At 42.5% G+C, this 20,416-nt stretch overlaps 1 protein-coding gene across 9 annotated transcripts in view; it reads left to right on the top strand.

Moving 5' to 3' along the window:
- Window positions 1–16,201, top strand: part of TEAD1 (TEA domain transcription factor 1) — a 244,327-nt gene extending 228,126 nt beyond the window's left edge. For all 9 annotated transcript variants that reach the window (XM_074372372.1, XM_074372374.1, XM_074372369.1 and 6 more), the window contains 2 exons: window positions 3,084–3,236; window positions 7,874–16,201. In XM_074372372.1, coding sequence (XP_074228473.1) covers window positions 3,084–3,236; window positions 7,874–7,987 — 267 coding nt within the window. In that variant the 3' untranslated portion in view covers window positions 7,988–16,201. The remainder of the gene's footprint in view (window positions 1–3,083; window positions 3,237–7,873) is intronic.
- The last annotated feature ends 4,215 nt before the right edge of the window (window positions 16,202–20,416 follow it).

Below are 20,416 nucleotides of genomic sequence, written 5' to 3'. Positions count from 1 at the left end.
TGTAAGTCTGGGGAGCAGCCATCAGCCCTGGGGTAAGTGGGAGGGAAACAGACAGAAGCAGAGGACAAACATGGATGGGGAGGGGGTAACCAGCTCCACGCAGTGTCTAAGAGGCCCGAGGAGAGGGTGGGTGAGAAGGCAGCTGTGTAATGAGACAGGGCTGGGAAACCTAGAGCCAGATGACCTCCATCCCTGCTGAGAAGGAGGAAGCAAAGGAACCTGTCGGTGGCTGGGGACACAGAAGGTTGGTGCTAGACATAGGTACCAAATGGCCAAGTTGTCCGGGCGTACCTGTAGATAGACTTCCTGCCCGGACAGGCACCGGTGAGAAAAGATGGACCGGACGAGTAACTCAGTTTCCCAGGTTTCAAGTTACTCTTCTGCGTGTCCTCAGATAACACACCCAAAGCTCTGTATAAGTTCAGGGAATGGGGAAAGGTTGCCTTTGACTGATGGAATCCCAGGAATTTTCCTGCAGAAGGTGCTGTGACTGGCAGGTGGAGTTTATCATTAAGCCTTTAATCCACTTGGAGTGTATTTCCGTATTTGGTATGAAATGGGAGTCTGCTTATAGTTTCTTCCAAATAGATGGGCATTTATGTCAAAGCCATTTATTAAATGATTCATCTTTTTCCAACTGAATGGATCTGTCCCCTTTAAGTTACTGCAGACCCTGGGAACTGTTCCTGGAGTCAGTTCTGTTCCACCCTCTCTTTACCTCTACCTGCCCCAAGATCGTGTTAATGTGGTTACAGCAGCTTTGTAGCATGCTCTGGCATCTGCTGGGGCAAGTCGGTTCACTTCTCTTCTTTTTCATGTGTTTTCTGGGTGAGACACCAGCACTTACTCTTCCAAATTATGAGATCATTTTTGAAATGTAAAGAAAAACAAAAATCTTGTTTGAGCAATCTAATTGTAATTGTATTAGATTTAGATATTTTGGGATACATTGATACATTGTTGATCCTAAATCTTTCCAATCAAGAATCTATTTCCATTTCCATCTCATTTTATCTATTTTAATAACATTTTACAGTTTTCATACAGGTTTATCCCTTTCTTGTTAAATATATCCCTAAATATTGTATAATTTGTTAATACAGTTTCCAGTTTCTAGATTTTAATTACTACAGTAGAGGAAAGCTCCTGGTTTTTGCATATGTATGTTCCTTCTGGCCATCTTTCCCTATTCTCTTACTGATCTCTAGTGGTTTTTTTCCCCCTAGATTCTTGGGTTTCCTCTGTATATAATCTTAGCAGCAGCAAAAAGGAAAGACTTTATCTCTTCTTTTCCAATGTTTATGCCACTTTCATTATTATTTTTCTCACCTTCTTTTCATTTGCTAAAACTTCCAACACAGTTGTAAAAAGAAATAAAAGAAATAGTGATGGTGAGTATCCTTGTATAGTTACTGATGTTGGTAGAAAGATTTTAGGTGTTTTGACATTTGGGATTAAATTTATTATTGATTTTTATAAATGGTCTTTGTTTTATATTTAAGTGCTTTCTTTCTATTCCTATTTTACTTAAAGTTTTTATTAGTATTAGCTGCAATATTTTGTCGAATGCCTTTTTAGCAACTCTTACTATGTGATTTTTCTCCAGTTTGTTGACATCATGAGTTAACACTTGTCCTGTGTGTGAACCCCCACAGCACTCATGAAGAAAGTCCTGTTTAGGGTACTTTGATGCTTTGTTTGCTATTCTACATAAAATATTTGCATCTTATAAGTGATATTAGTTTATACTCTTATAATCTTTTTTTAATCAAATTTCAGTATTGAGTGTAGAATAGTTAGAATACCAACTTTTTCTGTGGTATAGCATAGTTTGAGTAACATTGAAAATAACTGCTCTTTAAAGGTTACATGAAGTTTAACTGTGAAACCGTTTGGTTCTTGGACCTTTGTCAGTGGCAGATTTCTAAACAATTTTTAGTCATTTCCACAGCAATTGACCTATTGGAATTTTCTACTTGTTTTCAATTCAGAATTAGCAATTTGTGTCTTGCTGGGAAGTCATGCGATCCTATGGGTTTTTCTTTGTGTTTATTGGTTGATTAGTTGGTTGGTTGATTGACTGATTGATTGCCATAGAGTTACATGGAGTAACCTAATCCATATGTAATTGTGGTTTTGTCTCTTTTCTTTCTTCTTTTTCTTAAGCTTAAGAAGGGTTTATTTATTTTATTTTCTCTTTTTAAAGAACTAGTTTTTATATTCTGTCTACATTTTAAATTTCATTTGCATAGATACGAGCTTTTATCTTTATTACTTTCCAATTGTTGGTTTCCTTCGGTTTCTTTGTGGTTTGGGTTTATTTTGTGGGGGCTGTTAATTTTTTAAGACATGTAATAAGTTCTATAATTTTTCATCTTTCATGATGAAGACATGAAGCTACTTTCCTCCAAGTATAGCTTCATTGAGTCCCATAAGTTTTGATGTAAACATTTTCTTTTTCAATACTCTTTAGATGGCTCTTAATTTCTTTTTAAATTCCTTCTTTGATGCAAAGTATCTAAGAGTGTCTTTCTTATTTCTGAGTACATCAGTGGGATTTTAAAGCTGCATGTATGTGTGTGTATATATATATATATTTTTTTTTTTTATTAAGACATAAAATAACCAATAGTCAGGGGCTCATGATCAGTGTGAAGCAGGGAAATTAGGTGCATTTGTTGTTGGCCTGTGAGGCCTTATCACAGTACAGTTGGTTTTTTGGGGGGGCTCTTTGAAGAATTGTGACTGGCTGGGCTTGCTCTCACAGATCTTTGGGTAGAGAATCATTAAGTAGGCAGCTAGATTTTTTTCTGACTTTTGCTAAAAAACACCTATACATCTCTTCTTTAAAGCTGTCATCTTTTCAACTTTCTAAAAAATTTCCAGAAAAATAATGGATTCTGAGTATGGTGTTAAGTTTGGAGATAGGATTTTTTATAGTTAAGTAAACCACAAAAGTTGTGCAGCTTACAGCAGGTGATTCGTGTTGAAAAAGTAATACACTTTTACAGGCAATAATCTCTTTTTTGTGTGTTTTGAAGTCCAAAGTATAAAAAAAATGCTCAAATCTTTTTCCCTCACAGACGGAATATGCACGGTTTGAGAATGGCCGATTTGTATACCGAATAAACCGCTCCCCGATGTGTGAATATATGATCAACTTCATCCACAAGCTCAAACACTTACCAGAGAAATATATGATGAACAGTGTTTTGGAAAACTTCACAATTTTATTGGTAACTGGTCTCTTTCCTGTTTTGTCAGACTTAGCCGTGAGGCTGGTGGGGAGGGTAGGCCTGAGAGGCACTGAGGCCTGGGCCAGGGGGACTGACTGGACTGTTGGGTTGGGCCGCAGGGGTCAGCTGAAGTCACACACCCATGGGGCGAGCTTGGTTTGGCTCCAGTCTGTGGAAGAGAAGGGGTCTCATCTGGCTGGGCTTGCTCAGCTTGGCAGAACCGGAATCAGGGAAGGAAGGGTGGGGGTAATAAAACTTAGTTCTCAGCTCTGGTTGCACATTAGAAAGTCCTGGAGAACTTCTAAAACTCCTGATGCCAGAGTTGCATCCCAGATCAACTGAATCAGATCCCTGAGGATGGCGTCTGGGCAGGTGTATTTTCTAGAGTTCCTTGGGCAATTCCAGTGCTCGCTAGGTTTGAGTCTCAGCAGCACCGTGGTACACAAGTCTCACGTGAGGCACAAACTGAGTCAGCAGGTTTGTTCTTGAACCATACCTTGACTCATTTCATGAAGGATTTACAAGGCCTTATTATAAGTTACATACATTAATATAGCAAAATGTAAACTTCCAGGACCAGGAGAAATAGAAACCAGAATACAATAGCATAACTAGGAGTGGGGAGAGAATATCCATGGGCTGAAAAGTCTGGTCAAAACGTAATGGGCAAGGGGGATGGCATAGCTCAAGTGGTAGAGCGCGTCTTAGCATGCATGAGGTCCTGGGTTCAATCCCCACTACCTCTGTTAAAAAATAAATAAACCTAATTACCCCCCCCCACTGCTAAAAAATACTAAAATAATACAATAATAAAAATAAATAAAATATTTTTTTAACAAAGGAAAACATAAAAAGAGTTACCATTAATAAGCAAGCTAAGACTAGATATAAAACAGAAGCATAAAAGATACATAGTCTCAAAGAAAGTCTTAGCTGTTTCTTAAAAACCAGTGAGTCTGTTTCAGCATATTAAGGAAGATGTCCTCAAACCCTAAAACCCTACATCGCAGCACAACCAAGGGGAATATGACCTGGGAAAATTTTAGGTGTCTGTCTCCCACAAAACCCATGTAACTACATTGACTAATATGCTCGCTTGGAGCATGTGACTTCCATCCAAAGAACTTACCAGGTTAAATTGATTTTAAAACGTATCATTAAGCAACTATATAAATTCCTTTGATTTGAAGAATTAGTAGCTCTCAATAAATACCTGCAAGAAATAATTTTTTTTTTGTAGGAAAACTGAAATTAAGCCAGCAATCCTGGATAATAAAAATGAAGTCATTTCACTGATAAACAGTAGAAATAGTATTTTCAGCACTTCCTCAGGGGTGGGGTCCATGAACCTGAGCAGGATGATAGCTGCTGGACATAGTTGTAGGTGCTTTACCAGGTGCGCTGGATACAAAACTCGCGTCACCATGAGCGGTTCCAGGCCTTACTGGCTGGCGGGCTAGACCCTGGTTTCATCAGGATGATTCAGGAATTGAGGTGGCTTTGTAGGTTTGGGGCCTTAATCGTGGCAATCAAACTAAGGAAGACAGTACCTGCACTGTGGGCCAAGGATTCTGATCACCTTTTGATTCATATTCAGATAGACAGGTTGCTAGAGATTTTTTTTCCTCCTTTTGCATATCAAGCATGAAGCCTAAATAGAATATATTCTTTTATAGAAAGTTTGCAAAAAAAGTGAGAATTCTCTTAGAGGTTCCAGGCACAGTGCTGAACCTTTTGTAGATATAATATGAAATTCTCACTGCGGAACTGTGAGGTCATTTTCCCTCCCATTTTATGGATAAGGAATTTTAGGCCTCCCTGAGGTCACAGAGCCAGTGATAGACATAACTTAAGATTTGAATTGATGGAAAAGACACTTTGCAGGATATTTCATGGTCATAGGATGAGAAGACTTGGGTTTAGGACCCGGCTCTGCTTTATGATGTTGGATAAGTCATTTAAAGTCTCCAGACCTCAGTTCCCTCCATCTACAAATGAAATACCCAGGTCTGCCCTCTGCATCTCAAAGATTATTGAGAATGCTTTCATTCTTTCAGCTGAACTATGGAGAGATTGTATTAGCTGCTGGAATACAGTGCAAATAAAACACAGTGCCTGTCCTACAGGAAATCTGGGCCTGGCGGGGGGGACAAGGCAGGTAAATAAACAATGACAATGCAGGGTCATGATGGCTGCAGTACCTGTGAGACAGACCTCATGGAGCACAGAGTCAATGAGCCACCTGAGCAAGCCCTGGTAATTGAAGTAAGGTGGGGAATTCTCAGGGATGTTAAAAGATGATGTTTAAGGTACCTTGACAGATAAGCAGGTATTTTTCAGATTTGCCAAGAAGAGGACCGTTCGTTGGGTGCATACTTAGGTGTCAGGTGCAAGGCTGCAGTGAACTAGACAGGCGGAGCTGGCGTCCTGGAGTCGTGAGGGAGGTGGGCATTCAGCAAGTACAGGCGATCACAAAATGAATGTAACTCAACTCTGGCCGCTGGCTGGTGGAAGTGGGAACATGGTGCCAACAGAGTGTGAATAGGAGGATGTGACCTAGTTCAGGAGGTCAGGGAAGGCTTCCCTGAGGACGAAACAATTGAGAGGTATCTGCCAGATGAACAGGCAGAGAGATAGCGAAGAATACTGCATGTAGGTGGGAATGCGGGCAGGTAGGGACTGTGGCCAGTGTGGGAAGAAAGAGGAGGGCCCAGAGCAGTGAGCTGGCCAGGTAGGAACAGCCAGACTGGGCACAGTCTCCTCCGCCTTGTAGGATGAGAACAGGTTTTCTCTTCATCCTAAAGATTTATAAATTTAAAAGAGGCTATTCGGTTTTTAAGCAATTTTTAAGAGTGTGTTGTCAGACTTATATTTCTTACAAGGTTCCTGTGGCTGCTGCATACAGCTGGAACTGGTGTCCAGCAAGGGTCGCTGCTAGTGGAGGATCCAGGTCAGGTTTGCTGGTAACTTGGGCTGTGGTGGTGGGAAGGTAGATGGATTCAGGAACTATTCAGGAGGGAAAGGCATCAAGACATGGCATTTTTTTTGGATATGGCATTGAGGGAGAGAGAGATTTCAAGGATGGAAAGCTTGGATACTTGGAGTATTGGATCTGGGAGGGAAGTGGCAGGGAGTGAGACTAGAAAAGCAGGTGGGTACCAGTACTGAAAAAAATATTACCCGGGGGGGGAAATAGATAATCCATCACTGTATCAATTCATTTGTCAAAGGGTCTTTGGATTCAGGTAAAAAAGGGAGTTTTTCCTTGTCATTAGTATAACCTTAAACAAATTAACCCCCAGCTTCCTCCCCTGTCAAAAGGGGAGTGATATAGCACCTGCCCCTAGAGTTGTTGTATTATATGAGATACTTTCTGTAAAGCATTTAATACCAAGTAGATGCATAATAAACAGTGAATAGATGGTGGCTATTACTCTGTGAATTTATGTTCATTCAGCAAATACAGTGGACCGTTGAACAACACAGGTTTTAACTGCATGGTCCACTTTTATGCAGAGTTTTTCCAATAGTAAATGCTACAGTCCTACACAGTCTGCGGTTGGTTGAATCCGCAGGTGCAGAACTGCAGGCAGAATAGGGTGGGTGGCCACAATGGGACTTGAGCATCTTTGGATTTTGGTATCTGCGGTGGGTCCTAGGACCAGTCCCCGTGGTTACCGAGGGAGGACTGTACTTATTAAATGACAGTTGTATGCCAACCACTAAGCTAGTTGCTGGGAAGCGTGGTCCCTGTTCTTCAGGAACTTACAGTCCACTGGACAAGATGGGCATTAAAAAAAAAAAAAGAGAGAGATTCACACCAATCTACAGGTACTTGCAGACAGTGCAGTCTGCTGGGATGGGAAACTACAACTACAGGTACTCTGAGACTTTATCCCCTAGTCAGGCACCGTAAATGTGGATGCCTGAGGGGTAAGGGAGGCTAAATGGGCGGGCGTGAGGAGGAGAGGGATGGATTCAAGCGACTGGACTACAGGGGGGAGGCAGATGAGTATCTCACGATACATTTTGAAAGGTAAAGCCTATGAAACTGAAAAGAGGTATTGTTTGGCATAATTCTAGAAGATCATGGTTGTTCTTTTACTCAGCATATGCTTCGCTGAGCCCAGGCACTGTTGTTAAATACAGCTGGTGAGCAAGACACTCAGGGAGCTTGTGTCTCCCATTGGCTGTTAAGAAGCAAAATTTAGTAAAGTTTTAGGAATAAGGCAGGAGACGGTTCCTAGGATAAATGACTGTCACATGGGACAGAGTTATAGAAAATTCTATGTTGTACAGAAATTCCATGCATCCCCCCCAAAAAAACCCCACACTAATTCTTGTGATGTCTTCTTGGGCTCAGATTATGAGTGAGACCCCATCTGTAAGGTCTTTCTTACATCTGGGAACTAGGCCTAGGTAGGATTTAAGTGGGGCCTGTAATATCCTGAGTTTGTGCTTGAGGGGCAGAGTGAGGCTGGACAGGTCTCTGATAATCCACTTTCTGGACGTGAGACTTTGTATTCCTCTCCAAGTACATCATAGTCCTCATGGCACAGATGGAATATGTTTTCTTTCATGTGGTGTTTGATCCGGATGTACATATGTATATATTTTTTTTGTTTTTTTTTTAACAGGTGGTAACAAACAGGGATACACAAGAAACTCTCCTGTGCATGGCCTGTGTTTTTGAAGTTTCAAATAGTGAACATGGAGCACAGCATCATATTTACAGGCTTGTAAAGGACTAACCGTGGTTATTTATATATATAGATATCTGTATATACACACACACACGTGCGCGCACACACTCTCTCCATGTTCGAACGACTGACTGTAAACCTCACCACACAGGGGTGCTGCCCTGGCCCTGAGGTCACCCTGACTTTTCTAAATCCTGTTTGAGTGAAGTCATTTTTTCATGTGTTCATACTATCATTGTAGCTGTGAAGTTCTGGTACAGTTGTAAAAAGAGAAATCGAGTTGTTTCTGTGTGTTCTTCAGATCCACAGCCCACAGTTCCTCGGGAAGGTGAACCTTAAGAACCCACATCTCTGTCTGCAGAGACCTGTTTCTCATTGTGGTAGAAAAAAAAAATTGAGACAGAGCATTTACCATTGGACATTTACAGCCTTTATACAAATATATTTAGTTGGTTTTTTTTTTCAACATAAAATTCTTGTTTTAAGATACAAGTAAAATTAATCTTTAAATATAAATGTAAATTAGTACACAAAACTAAGAATCTTTAGACTTATCTTTGTAACTAATTAGGGTGGAAGTTATGAAAGAATGTAATTCACTAAATTATTTTTTAAATGAAACTTTTCTTTCTTTTTGAAACCAAATGTTAAAATATAGCCTTAAGAAATGCTTGATAGAAATATCCTAATGAGACAAATTTGTACTTTTTTCCTCAAGGTTAAAACTAATCTCCTAATCCATTAAACTCTTGAAACAGGTATTACAGAGGAAGAAAACTTCACCCCTTATCCTTAACATATATAGTATATTTAAAAAATATAAAATTGTATTGTACTAATGTGATGATTATTTAATGAAAAAGAAAAGATGGCTCTTTTTGCAATAAGTAGATAAATACTGAAAATCTAAACTTACAATGTTTATAGTCTTGTGTGTGCAGTTATATTTTATATGGACAACCAAAATTTTTTTATTAAGACAAGTAAATCTTTGAACCACTAAAATTTAATAACAAAAATTTTAAATTGGCATGAATACTGCACTGTGAGCTGCAAATTATAGAAAACCCTGTGGCTGGGAGAAATTTCATTAACCAAACTCGTAAAAGGCTCATCAGTTTTAGGATCTCTGCTCCCCAGAAAATCGCAAGCATCCTTACCAGCCTGTGGATAAATTATTTCTGGTGATCCAGTGTGCATATTACCCTGCTATAACTATATGTGTATGTGTGTGTTTGTGTATACATATGTACACATATACGCATATAATTATTCAACACGTATTTATTAAACATCTATTCAGTGTCACCCAGTTTGCTAGGTGCTGATATGTGTATATTTTTCAGTCTGTGTCCGTAAATCTAGATGTATTCTCTAAGAACACCCATTTGTTTACTTGGCATCTCTCAATAAGTCACATCACTTGTTTGACTGAGGTTGGAGAGACTCTATCTCTGCCTTTTTCAACTAGGCTCATTTGGGAGGTTCTCTTCCCAGGAGAGATTCAACTTTCCAACCCAAATAATTCCAAAGCATTGTCCAGGCAGAGCTGGTTTGACGTGGCCACATGTCTTGGGGTTCTTCCCATAAGTGCTTCATTGGGAAGGGGACAGGACATACCTTCCAACTTTTCAGAGGAAAGTGACATTTTTATAATTGTCAGGAATATGTTAACATATATTACGTTAAGTTGTGAAACATGTCAAGACTTTTACATCAAGCCAGAAAATAGAAACTTTGTTCTGTCATATCCAAGTAATGTGCACACCCTCTTGCCTGTCCCACCACCTGCTCTGACCCTGCTTATATATTGGTTAGTGTCTGGTGGTCATGAGCATGAGGGTGTGGCTGGCTCATGGCAAACAGAAGAACATTGGACCAAGCCTGACCTCTCCCAAACTCATGACACTGGTCCCTGGGAAGACCAGAGGAGAAAGTGCAGAACTTTCCCCTTTTGGAGTGTGCATCCCTTACATAAGCCAGTAGGATGGTGTGCATCTTCCTTACATAAAGAGACCACAGTTTGTTTCCTGCTGTCAAGTGGGGCTTTGGCGAATTGCCCCAGTTGTGCACCCTTCCATCTGGTCTTCAGCCCAGGCATTAAGCTTCTTCCATGATCATCATATTTACAGTATGTTTCTTTTAGTATGTTTAGTTCTCTTAGTATGTTTCTTTTGCTCCCATCTCCTGCATCTTTACTCAAGAGAACCCCTGCTCTCTCAGGACAAGGGGTTCAAATGATCTTATGTGGCTAAAAGCTAGGCTGTCCCAGGGCTTTAGGGGAAGAGGTATCTGGCTCACGTTCCCGCCCAGGAATGGGGGGCTCTTCTGCGCTGCCATAGGGCTCTTGGGATTTACTTTTTTCAAAGCACAAATAGACTGAGACCCATGCACAGCAGCTAGAAGGCAGTTCTGTTGGCTGCAGAGTAAGTCACACTCTGGTCTGCTGAATTCGTAGAGACAGGCTGGGCCTTCGGATGCTTGTCCTCTTCTTCTGAATGCCTTTGTAGTTGAGTTTGGGGGTTTACCTGGATGACCTTGAGCATTGCTGTTTGCTCTTAGAACAGGTTTACCTCTTGTCTTGTTCTTCTAAAGTTCTCTCCAGGGCAGATGTTTTCCCTGTCTCCACCCTGGCCTAGGTACCCAAATTCTTGACCTTTCTCCGTCTCTCCCAAATTAGAGCCTGAGATGAGATTTGTGTTATAACATCTAATCCATGTCTATCTTTGGTCTTTCACCATTTATGGCAGAGTCTTCTCCTTTTGTCTGTACAGCTTTTAAAACCATAAAGAAACATTTCCAAAGCTCTGTTCTCACTGCTCTCTTCTGGGTGCTCTATCTTCTGGTGACCCTCCACCACCAGGATTGATTCAGGGACATCTTGTGCTTTCACTGTAGAGTTGAGAGGCCAGTTTCCACAGCCTAGATAGGGAGAAGCTGAAGAACTGGGCTTCAGTCTCTTGGCATTCATTTCCATCTTAGCAAGAGACCTGAATGAAATCGGGGCTTCTTCAGAGCAAGTCCTAGAATCCCAGACCATCTAAGCTATCCAAGACCAGGGTTTCTCGACCCTGACTGTTGATGTTTGGACCAGATCGTTCTTTGTGGTGCGGGGCTGTCCTGTGCACTGTAGGAGGTTTAGCAGCATCCCTGGCCTCTGCCTGCTAGATAACACCCTTTCCCCAGTTGTCACAACCCAGAATGTCTCCAGACAATGCCAAATGTCCCGCAGGGCACAGATCACCCTTGGTTGAGAACCACTGCCCTACATCTGACAGGTCACAAATACCGTATTTGAGATTTTCTTTTTCTTTCCATCTTACCCTGAGAAAGCTTCTCTCCTGGGCCATCAAGAGACAGGTAGGAATATTACTCACATGACATTGTGCCCATGTTTCTTCCTGTTTCAGAACTTCTATTTCACAACAGTCTCTCTTTTCCAGGTATTCTTTCCCCCATCCCCAGGGGGATCGGGAACAGCGGCTGACCATCATCCCTGTAACCATCTCACACCTCTTTAAAGGGTAGTTTTCATTTGCTCTTCATTCCTTATTTTTCCAGGTTTAAAAAAAAGAACCCCACCTGTTGTCATTATTTCTCATAAGCTTATGGTTCTCATCATCAAGCCCTTAATCATTTCAGTAAATTTTCTCTGGTCTTCTACTTCCAGACTTAACACTAAATGCTGTTTGTAGAATTTACTGAAACCTCTGGAATATTTCTTTTCATCTTTAGGGATGGAGGAGAGGTTTTGGGAGAGGACTAATAGAATTTTTTCTCCAAGGAGCTATGAGAGGGCACAGTCCACAGGCATACCTCGGAGATAGCATGGGCTCTGTCCCAGACCGCCACAGCAGAGCAGATACCGCAGCGAAGCCAGTCACGGGAATTATTTGGTTTCCCAGTGCATATAGAAGTTATGTTTACGGGGGAGGGTATAGCTCAGTGGTAGAGCGCGTGCTAAGCATGCACGAGGTCCTGGGTTCAATCCCCAGTGCCTCCATTAAATAATAAATAAATAAATAAATGAAAAATAAATAAATAAAACTGATTAATAAATAAATAAAACTGATTACTACCCCCCCCAAAAAAGTATGTTTACACTATGTTGTAGTCTGTTAAGTGTGCAATAGTATTATGTCTTAAAATCAATGACATACCTTAATTTTAAAACACTTTATGGCTAAAAAATGCCAAAACAATTACAATAGTAACATAAAGATCACAGATCACCAAAAAAAAATTTAAAAATAATGAAGAAGTCGAAATATTGCAAGAATTATCAAAATGTGATACAGAGACATGAAGTGAGCAACTGCCAGCAGAGGAGTAACGCCAACAGACTTGTTTAACAAAAGGTTGCCGTAAGCTTTTGATTGGTAAATAACGCAGTATCTGCCAAGCGCGATAAACGAGGTATGCCTGTACCCTCCTTTGCTGGGTCGATGAGAAAGTTGAAGCCCAGAGAGGAGATGACTTGCCCAGAGTCATCAGCTAGTGACAGTAAAAGCGAGGCTCTAGGACTCCTGCCACTTAATCCTTGGCCTCTTCTGCTGGGTCGTTCCTCTTTGGTGCTCGTGCCGAGGTGATCCCCACGAGTGTGTGGACAGGGTCGGTGCAGAAGAGAGAGGGGGACTCAGGCCCCCTTCCTCTGCCGGAGCAGCAGCACTGCCGGGTGTTGGTGCTGCTCCTCGCACCGCGGTGTCTCGTCTGAGAGGCACCCACGAGCAGACTGGAAAGCTGATGAGCCTTTTCCTGACCCTGAGGACAGCTCACCTGCCACAGGCTCTGAGTCAGGTTCCTCTTTGCAGAAGCATCCCAGCAGCAAAAGCCCCACACTCGGACCAGCCAAAAAACAGCCCCTGTTCCCAGCACTTGGTGTTACAAACCCAAGTCTTCTCCAGGTCTCAGTACTGTAGTGGCTTTTGCAGTTTGCTTTTGTACAAACGTAAATTATTTAAGTCACACAAGATGACAGTCAATTTTTCAAACCAGGTACATAGAATCCGTATGATTTTGTCTGTGCTCTGGTACACTACACCTGTCCTAATGAAGGGTAGAGCCAATTTTATGTGTTGGTGTTCACACCTGTGACGTTAAGAGGATACATCTGCATTGCTTATTTCTTTCTGTTGATGTTTCTGTGGCAAAGCCCTGCACATGTCATTTCTGAAAAGCCTTAAATCTCTGCGATGTCGCGTGTAGGGTTTGCAGTGCAGAAGGCTGCCTCGGAACTGTGAGCCCTTTTGTAAGCTGGAAGCATTTCTATTACTACTGTTACTTTTTTAGGAAGTTTTAAATTCAGAGCTGCCAAAGCGTTCCAGTAAGCAGTGCCTTAGTGATACTTTAGTCGTGCCGCCAGCCTTTTCTTACACCAGATCTCAGCGTCCCTTCACTGATTGGCCCGGTATTTTAAAACAGAGCAAGCAAGCGTTGTTTTCATTTTTGTTTTGTAAGCCCATTTTTCTCCAGTTCTCTTGAAGACTGACTCCTTGGTCTAAATCTGAAATGAGCAGGAGTCAGTTCATTGACCACACTGTCCAATGTCTATACCAAAACAGAAGATTTTGCAACTTCGTAGTTTACTATGAGAAGCAAATTGTACACTTTTGATGTTGCCTTTTAAATTCACGACCAAATACTTAGCTATTTGTGAATCTTCTGCAGTCTAGCATGAAAGTGCCTTTGGTTTGAGATTCCAGCTTAGAAAAGTGCTGCCGTAACCACGATAATTTGTAGAGAGACCAAAAATCTTTCGAGATCACCGTAATGCCTTTGGTGTACCGGGGTGAGTCACTCACCTACCACAGGCCTCTGTTCACGTGAGCCCGACGCGGACCCTGCCTGCTGTGAGTCTGTCTGCGGTGGGGGGACCCCCGCCGCCACACTCCCCAGTAGCACCCGGCGGCAGGAGGGACCCCAGGAACTGGTGTGTTTGTGTGCCAATGCCCCGGTGCGCCGTCTCCGCTCGTCACCTGGCCCCATGTCCGCCTGGGGGAACTTCCACACCGACTGCATAGTCTCGGCTGGTGGACAGACGGGTCCTTCTCCCTGTGTCCGAGCTCAATCTCTGCGGAGGCTGGCCTCTCCCCTCCAATGACAGCGCGCACTTCTCTGGTTTATGCGGTGATACCGTTTTGAAAGTTGGAAGCCTCAAACTGAGATGACAGTGCAGAACAAAAATGGGTTAGGGTCATTACAATCGAAGTGTTCTTCTTAGGGTGAAAATGTTGACTCTGAGTGTTGTGTCTGAATGTGCTATGAGAAACTTCCAAAGAGCACCGCTCACAATTTGGAATTTTCAAAGAATGAATGTTCCAGCCCTCCAAAGGGCAACTCTTTTAGAGTCCGTGTTGGCTTTTATCAAAACCTGGTATAAATTGGGAAAACTGATAGGAGGAAGAGACGTGAAAAGGACGAGAAGGTGAAAACACCAGCCAAACAAAAGCCAAGACAAAAAAAAAAAGATTTTTTCTTTACCATTATAGACTTTTAAATGACATCAGACAGCTTTGAAAGTTAGCCTCTGAGCACTTCATGTGTATGATCTGTCTGTCTCTACCTGGTGTCTTTAAGGATACCCTCTTTGGGCTTTCCAGAATTTCAGGAGTGATTTCTGTCCACCCAAGTTGTGAGTATTCGTAGAAATTTCTACAAAAAAAAGAAAAATCAAATGAAAAGGAAAATGCCTAGCACAAGTTACAGTTAGCTGCTTAAGTTCAGCCCCTCCCTGTCACGTCAGGGCTACACAACTTGAAAGAAATTAGTCAAAGATTTGTTTTCTTGCTTCCCTGTCAACTGTTACTGTGCTTTGCTTGGCAAGTTTCTCTCATTAACTCTTTGCTTTTATATCATTAAGAATGAAGGTTTTATGTTTAAAATTTACTGCATTGCAAAGGATAGTCTCACTGAAGTCACGCACCATTAAATGAGATGAAATACTTGTATTTATTGTCCTACTTCCTAAGCCGTTCACTTGTTTTAGTCTCTGTGAATTTGCATTGAGTCCGTCACATGCCCCACTGTGTCACTTTGGTCATTGAAACGGCATTTATGTTCCCTCTTGTCCATCATTAGGTGGAGTCAGATTCCAGGAGAGTCCACCTCTGCCGGGCTGACTCTCTTCTGTCTGCCTTCCGTGACGAGACTGTCGTCCTGCCCCTTTTTCTAAGAGAGGCTGACAGAATCTAGGCGTAAATCAGTTGGAAAACAGTCTCTGATCTTTCTTTCTCTCTCCCTCCCCTCCCTCCCTTTTTCTTTCTTTGTCTTTCTCTCTCTTTCTTTTTTTACATCAGTTATTTTCCATGATTAGTTTCACTGTGTAAATTAAATATTAACTGCACTTCTTAAAAAAAAATACATCTTCCTGTTACCTCCTTGCAAGAGTCACTTCTGTAGGCCTTTTTCAATAGGCTCATGACTGCAGATAAGGGAAAAAAACAAGTAAAAACAAAAACGACGTGCCTAAAAAATGACAAAAAAAAGTTTTGTAACATTTAAAAAAGAAACCTGAATAGCCTTTAATTCTTTAATATGCTTAAATTTTATGTAAATCGGTTTTTGCCACGTGTGTTTGTTCACATTCTAAATGACTTGATGGGAAGCTCACAGTCTGTGTCTTCGTGTCACGTGTATAAAACGGGCTTGTGACGTAAGCGTTTCATCCGGTCAGTGGTTCCTTTGATATTGTACTGCTGCTGGGAGGGGGCTGGGGAGCCTGCCTTTGGGCAGTAGGGTTCCTCCTGGGTAGATCGGAGAGGTGGGGGGTGGGGGGCAAATTCTCACGTATGTTTTCTTAACCTATTTGCAGAAACTTTCAAAAGGCATTTGGTTAAACCTCTTGGCAGTACAGTATTCTTGTATTTGTTAACGTCTGTGTTTAGGTACTGGTACCTTTTTGTTTTAAAAATGTTCTAAGTGTTGGCTTTAAAGTGAATTTATCTTTAGTATGATAGTTATATGAAAATTATAGGGTTTGTGTGCAGAGAATTTTTTTATAAAGTGCTTTGTAAAAAAAAAAATGTATTCTAGCTTTCCCGGTACATATGTGTGATAACTGTAATATCCATGACAGTTAAGTGCAATTATTTCATCACTCTAAAAATGCTATTTTTGTGTCAGTTCCTGCAGGTGTTTTCATGTCTTTGCAAAGTGACACATTTTGATGCCTTCTTGATAAAGTGGTAGACATTTTGTAGCTTTCTAGAAACTTTGTATTCATACGGTATCAATGAAAAATAAAGAAAATGAAAGTGTGGGTCACCTTTTTTATCTGCAGAAGTGTATGTTGTTGAAAGGTGCTTTGTGTGTTGTGGGTGAACATGTGCAGGACAGAGTAAAGGAGGCTGAAGCCATGATCATTTTGATAAGTGTCCACCAAGCTCAGTAATCTGAATGTGAGGTCTTATGTCCAGCAGGGTTTCTTAAGTACATCCATTGGACAGCTAGTCTGCCTGCCTGCCTGTCCCTCTTTAGTGCTTCATTAAAACTGTTAACCCAACCTGCCTGGTACCTGCCAGGAAGCGGGGGTAGAGCAGAGGATGGGGGCCAGAGGTAAATGCAGCATGGTCGGTGCCTGCACAGGGCATGCTGAGCTGCAGCCCCTGCCCCGTGCTCAGGTGTGTGCAGCACACTCACGCATCACAAAGCCTTGGATTCACTGAGTGTTCACTGCATGCTGGGCACTGGGCCAGTGTGCTGGTACAGTGTGTGTTTCTCACAACAGTCCTAATGACAGTGATATTAGTGCCCCCAACTGATGCTCAGAAAGGGCAGGTCATCCAGAGTCGTGACTGGTGAGTGGTGGAACCTTAAATAGGTCACCCTGGCTCTGAAGTCTTACTGTGGCCCACTGAGACTCAGTGGAAGCAGCTCAAGGCTGGGGAGAAATCTGGGGGCGGGCACTTTAACCAACAGTGACCTTGGGCTTCTGACAGCAGGGCCCAATGTACCCTGGGATCCTTTGGTTTGAACTGGCCCTCACAAGGTCTTGCTCTTCCTCATTTCTTTGAAATCTGAGGTTAAAGCCAGCCTCAAATCCCAAGAGGCGCTGTGGGACAGTGGGAACAGAGAAGAGATTACGTTCCAGCCCTTTGGAAGAGACATTTTTAGCAAGCTACAGTTGGAGAGGAAGGCTGTTGTCCAGTGAGCTGCTCAGGGCAGAGGGAAGGGAACTGTGGGACATCTTGTTGAGACCCTGTTAACATGCCATGTGCCTTCATCGTCACAATTTCCTTTCACCTACATCCTCTTGAATAAAGGAGTCATTTCCAGTTTTCCAGTAAGGAAATTGACGCCCAGAGAAGTTAAGTCCTTATTAAGATCAAAAAAGCTAGGAAGTGGCAAGAACTTAGAGGTGGGAAAACCTCCTCCCAGTCCTGGCTCTGCCGCTGGCCTTGTGGCACTTTTTTTGCCCTCTTCCTCCTCCGCTAAAGCAAGGTGCTTTAGTACATACATCACAATCATCCCTGTTAGTGCCTACAGTTCCAGTAAACTTGAGTTCAGCAAAAATAGTGACATACTCAGTGACATAACCTCATTGAGTAAAGGGACTGAGGTGCACAGGGGAGGGGAAACAAGGCTTCCTGGAGGATGGGGAACAAGCAACTTTGCTGGGAAGCCCTGATCATTTCTTCCTGCCTTACTACTGGCAGAGGACTCTTGAGCGTAGCTGCTGCATATTGAAAGCCGAATAAACTGCTGTTAAGTAACAAGTGGGCAGCCGATACAATTCCAGGTCAGAAAGCACAGTGTCGTGTGAGCCATGAAGCCTGAGAGGTTTTTAAATGGCCTTTGAAGACACTTGTGTCCCTGTGTCAGATTTGTCTGGGTTGTTGGAATGAGCAAGTAGACTGCTGACAGCTAGACTGCATTTTTTCAGTAAACATTCTCCCGTTTGCTTTGGCTCCCAAGAAGCTCAGACCGAAAAGGTGTGCTCTGAGCTGATGACAAGGAACCAACTAAAGTACAAAAGCACTGAAAGATGGAAAATGAAGGATGAGAAATACTCCAGCAAAACACCAAGAGAAAGCTGACATCTCTGTATTATTCTCACACTAATGAGGCTTAAGTCAAAAATTATTAGAGTTTTTGAGAATTACTTCAAGGTGATACAGGTTTTAATTAACTAGGAAGGATAAAGGATTCTAAAGTTGTATGGACCTAATGACATATAGTTGCAAATTTATACAGCAAAATTTGGCATTCATGACTATAGTGGGAGATCTTTATACAACTAAACTCATTCAGTTATTTATAGATAAAGAGGGCCAAAAAGATGTAGAACACAGAGAGTTTGAAAAGCATAACTTAATGCCCTGCTCTGATTTACAGAATGCAAATTAATGAACTCAACACTTGGAAACTATACAGTATTTTCAAATACACGAAGAATTTTTATGAAAATTGATGTGTCCGAGGCCAGGGGGTCTAGAAACGATGGCCTGGGCGCCAGCTCTGGCCCACTGCCTGTTTTTGTAAAGAAAGGTGAATTAGCACACAGCCGCTACTGTTTGTTTGCTTACTCTCGTGGCTACTTTGATGCTGCAACAGCAGAGCTGATTAGTTGTAACATACCCTGTAGCCCACAAAGCTTTAAAAAAATTACTACCTGGCCCTTTACAGGGGAAGGGGGAAAAAAAAAACCCGTTAGCTCTCACTAAGCCAGAAAGCAAGGTCCTGCATTCAGTAATCCCAAGAGGATGTGTGTTTCCCACTGCCCAGTGTATAGATACTCAGGCAAATGGCACTAGATACCTTTGATGCCCTTATGCAGCATCATAATTTCCTTCCTCAGTGCCTCAGCATCCCCTGTGCTCAGTGAGCCCTGGGTCTAAGAACAGGCTTAGATCTGCAAAAGGTGAATGAAGGACGGTGAATTTCATTGCAGCAGCTGATATCTGCTCATGTGGTCTTGATTTTTAAAGATTCAAAGAGTCAAGCAACACCTTGGAAGGCTGCCCATCTCTTCTGTCCCCACCTTGCTGTAGTCTGTTAGCCATCTCCCCAGGTCCCTGTGGGACTAGGCTCCTTGGTTGCCATGCCTGGCTGCCTATTACGGTGATCACTCCTTTGCCTCTGACAGCACAGTGCTGCACCTGGTCTCTGCTGTTCCAGACCCTGTCATCTCCATTCATACAAGGGAACCCAGTTCCACAGCAGCATCCCCTGCCATCAGCCTTGGCCTGCAGGCCACCACCGACCTTCTCAGTGATGCTCCCCCGTCACTACTGTTTTAGTGAAGACAGTATCTTCTTGGCCTTCTGGAGCACACGTTCAGATGATGGGTCTTATACTATAAATCCATCCCTGGAGCACTGGCTCTTTGAACTTTCTGAGTACTGAGCATTGCATCAGGGCTCTGCCAAGGCTTCAAGGAGCCTCCTGCCGGGACACTGTCTGGCTGACAAAGGATCACCTCCAGTTTTCTTTGCCTGGATGGTAAATCCTGAATTGCAGAGGAGCATCTTATAAAGTGATAAACTCTCTCTAATCTAGCCCAATGTCATGTCCTCTGAGTTCCTCCTGGGAAGAAGGGTGCAGACCAGCCAAATCCTGCCACTTTTTTGCTGATGGTCTCTTTCTTCCTGAATTAAGGACTAGACTTCCTCAACGGACCATGTTCATTGGGCTAGAAGCAATGGGATGAGGTGGGGCAGATCTTGGGGAGGCAAATGAGGTCTCCAAGTAGAGGAGGCTCCTGTCCATCAGCAAGAGGGGTGGACCACCAGCCCGCAGGGTTCAGAGAACTCAGGCTCAGAGCGCTCAGTGTTTCCACTCGGATGTCCCCACTCCATGTTCCAGGGTCCCGTTCCCTACCTAGTTGGGCCTGACAGGAGACTTGCGAGAGCTGCAAACTCAGCTTTGTCATTTCTGGCTTGATGTTTAGCACAGCCTGCCCTTCACCTGCACGAGCTAAGGATTTCTTCGAATGCTGCCCGGGAGATCTTTTACATCGTGCCCTGAGTCGCGCCTGACATTCTCTCCCTTTCGTGTACCAATTGCACTTAGCAACAACCAGCCTATTAGCCAATCCCAAGTAACACCACCGTATCCCTCTAACATGCTAGAGATCAGTTACTTAAGGCAGTGCATCCCTGTCCTTGTGGACCCGACGCCAGTTTGTGACAGGTGATGGTTACTGCAGTGCTACGACATTCCAGCAGACCAACTATCTTAATTTGGTTTCCCCTGTAAGTTGACTCTGAAAAAGTACTTGAGGGCAAACAGTTTATTTGGGAGTTTAATAAGAGACTTAAAAATGCACTTTTGTATGATAGTAGCAAATAGGACATTTTAAATATACCATTTGCTTAAAAAATATGAAGTGCTGAAGTATAAACCTAACAAAAGCTGTAAGAGATCTTTATGGAGGAAATTATAAAAGTGTTATTTAAAAACTTTAAAGAAGATCTGAATAAATGGAGAGATACAAATGTGCATGAGCTGAAGGAATCAATAATGTAAAGCTGTCAGGTC

Source organism: Camelus bactrianus, chromosome 10 (assembly GCF_048773025.1).
Source record: "Camelus bactrianus isolate YW-2024 breed Bactrian camel chromosome 10, ASM4877302v1, whole genome shotgun sequence".
NCBI classification, from domain to species: domain Eukaryota; kingdom Metazoa; phylum Chordata; class Mammalia; order Artiodactyla; family Camelidae; genus Camelus; species Camelus bactrianus.
This window is presented reverse-complemented; position numbering and strand designations above follow the sequence as displayed.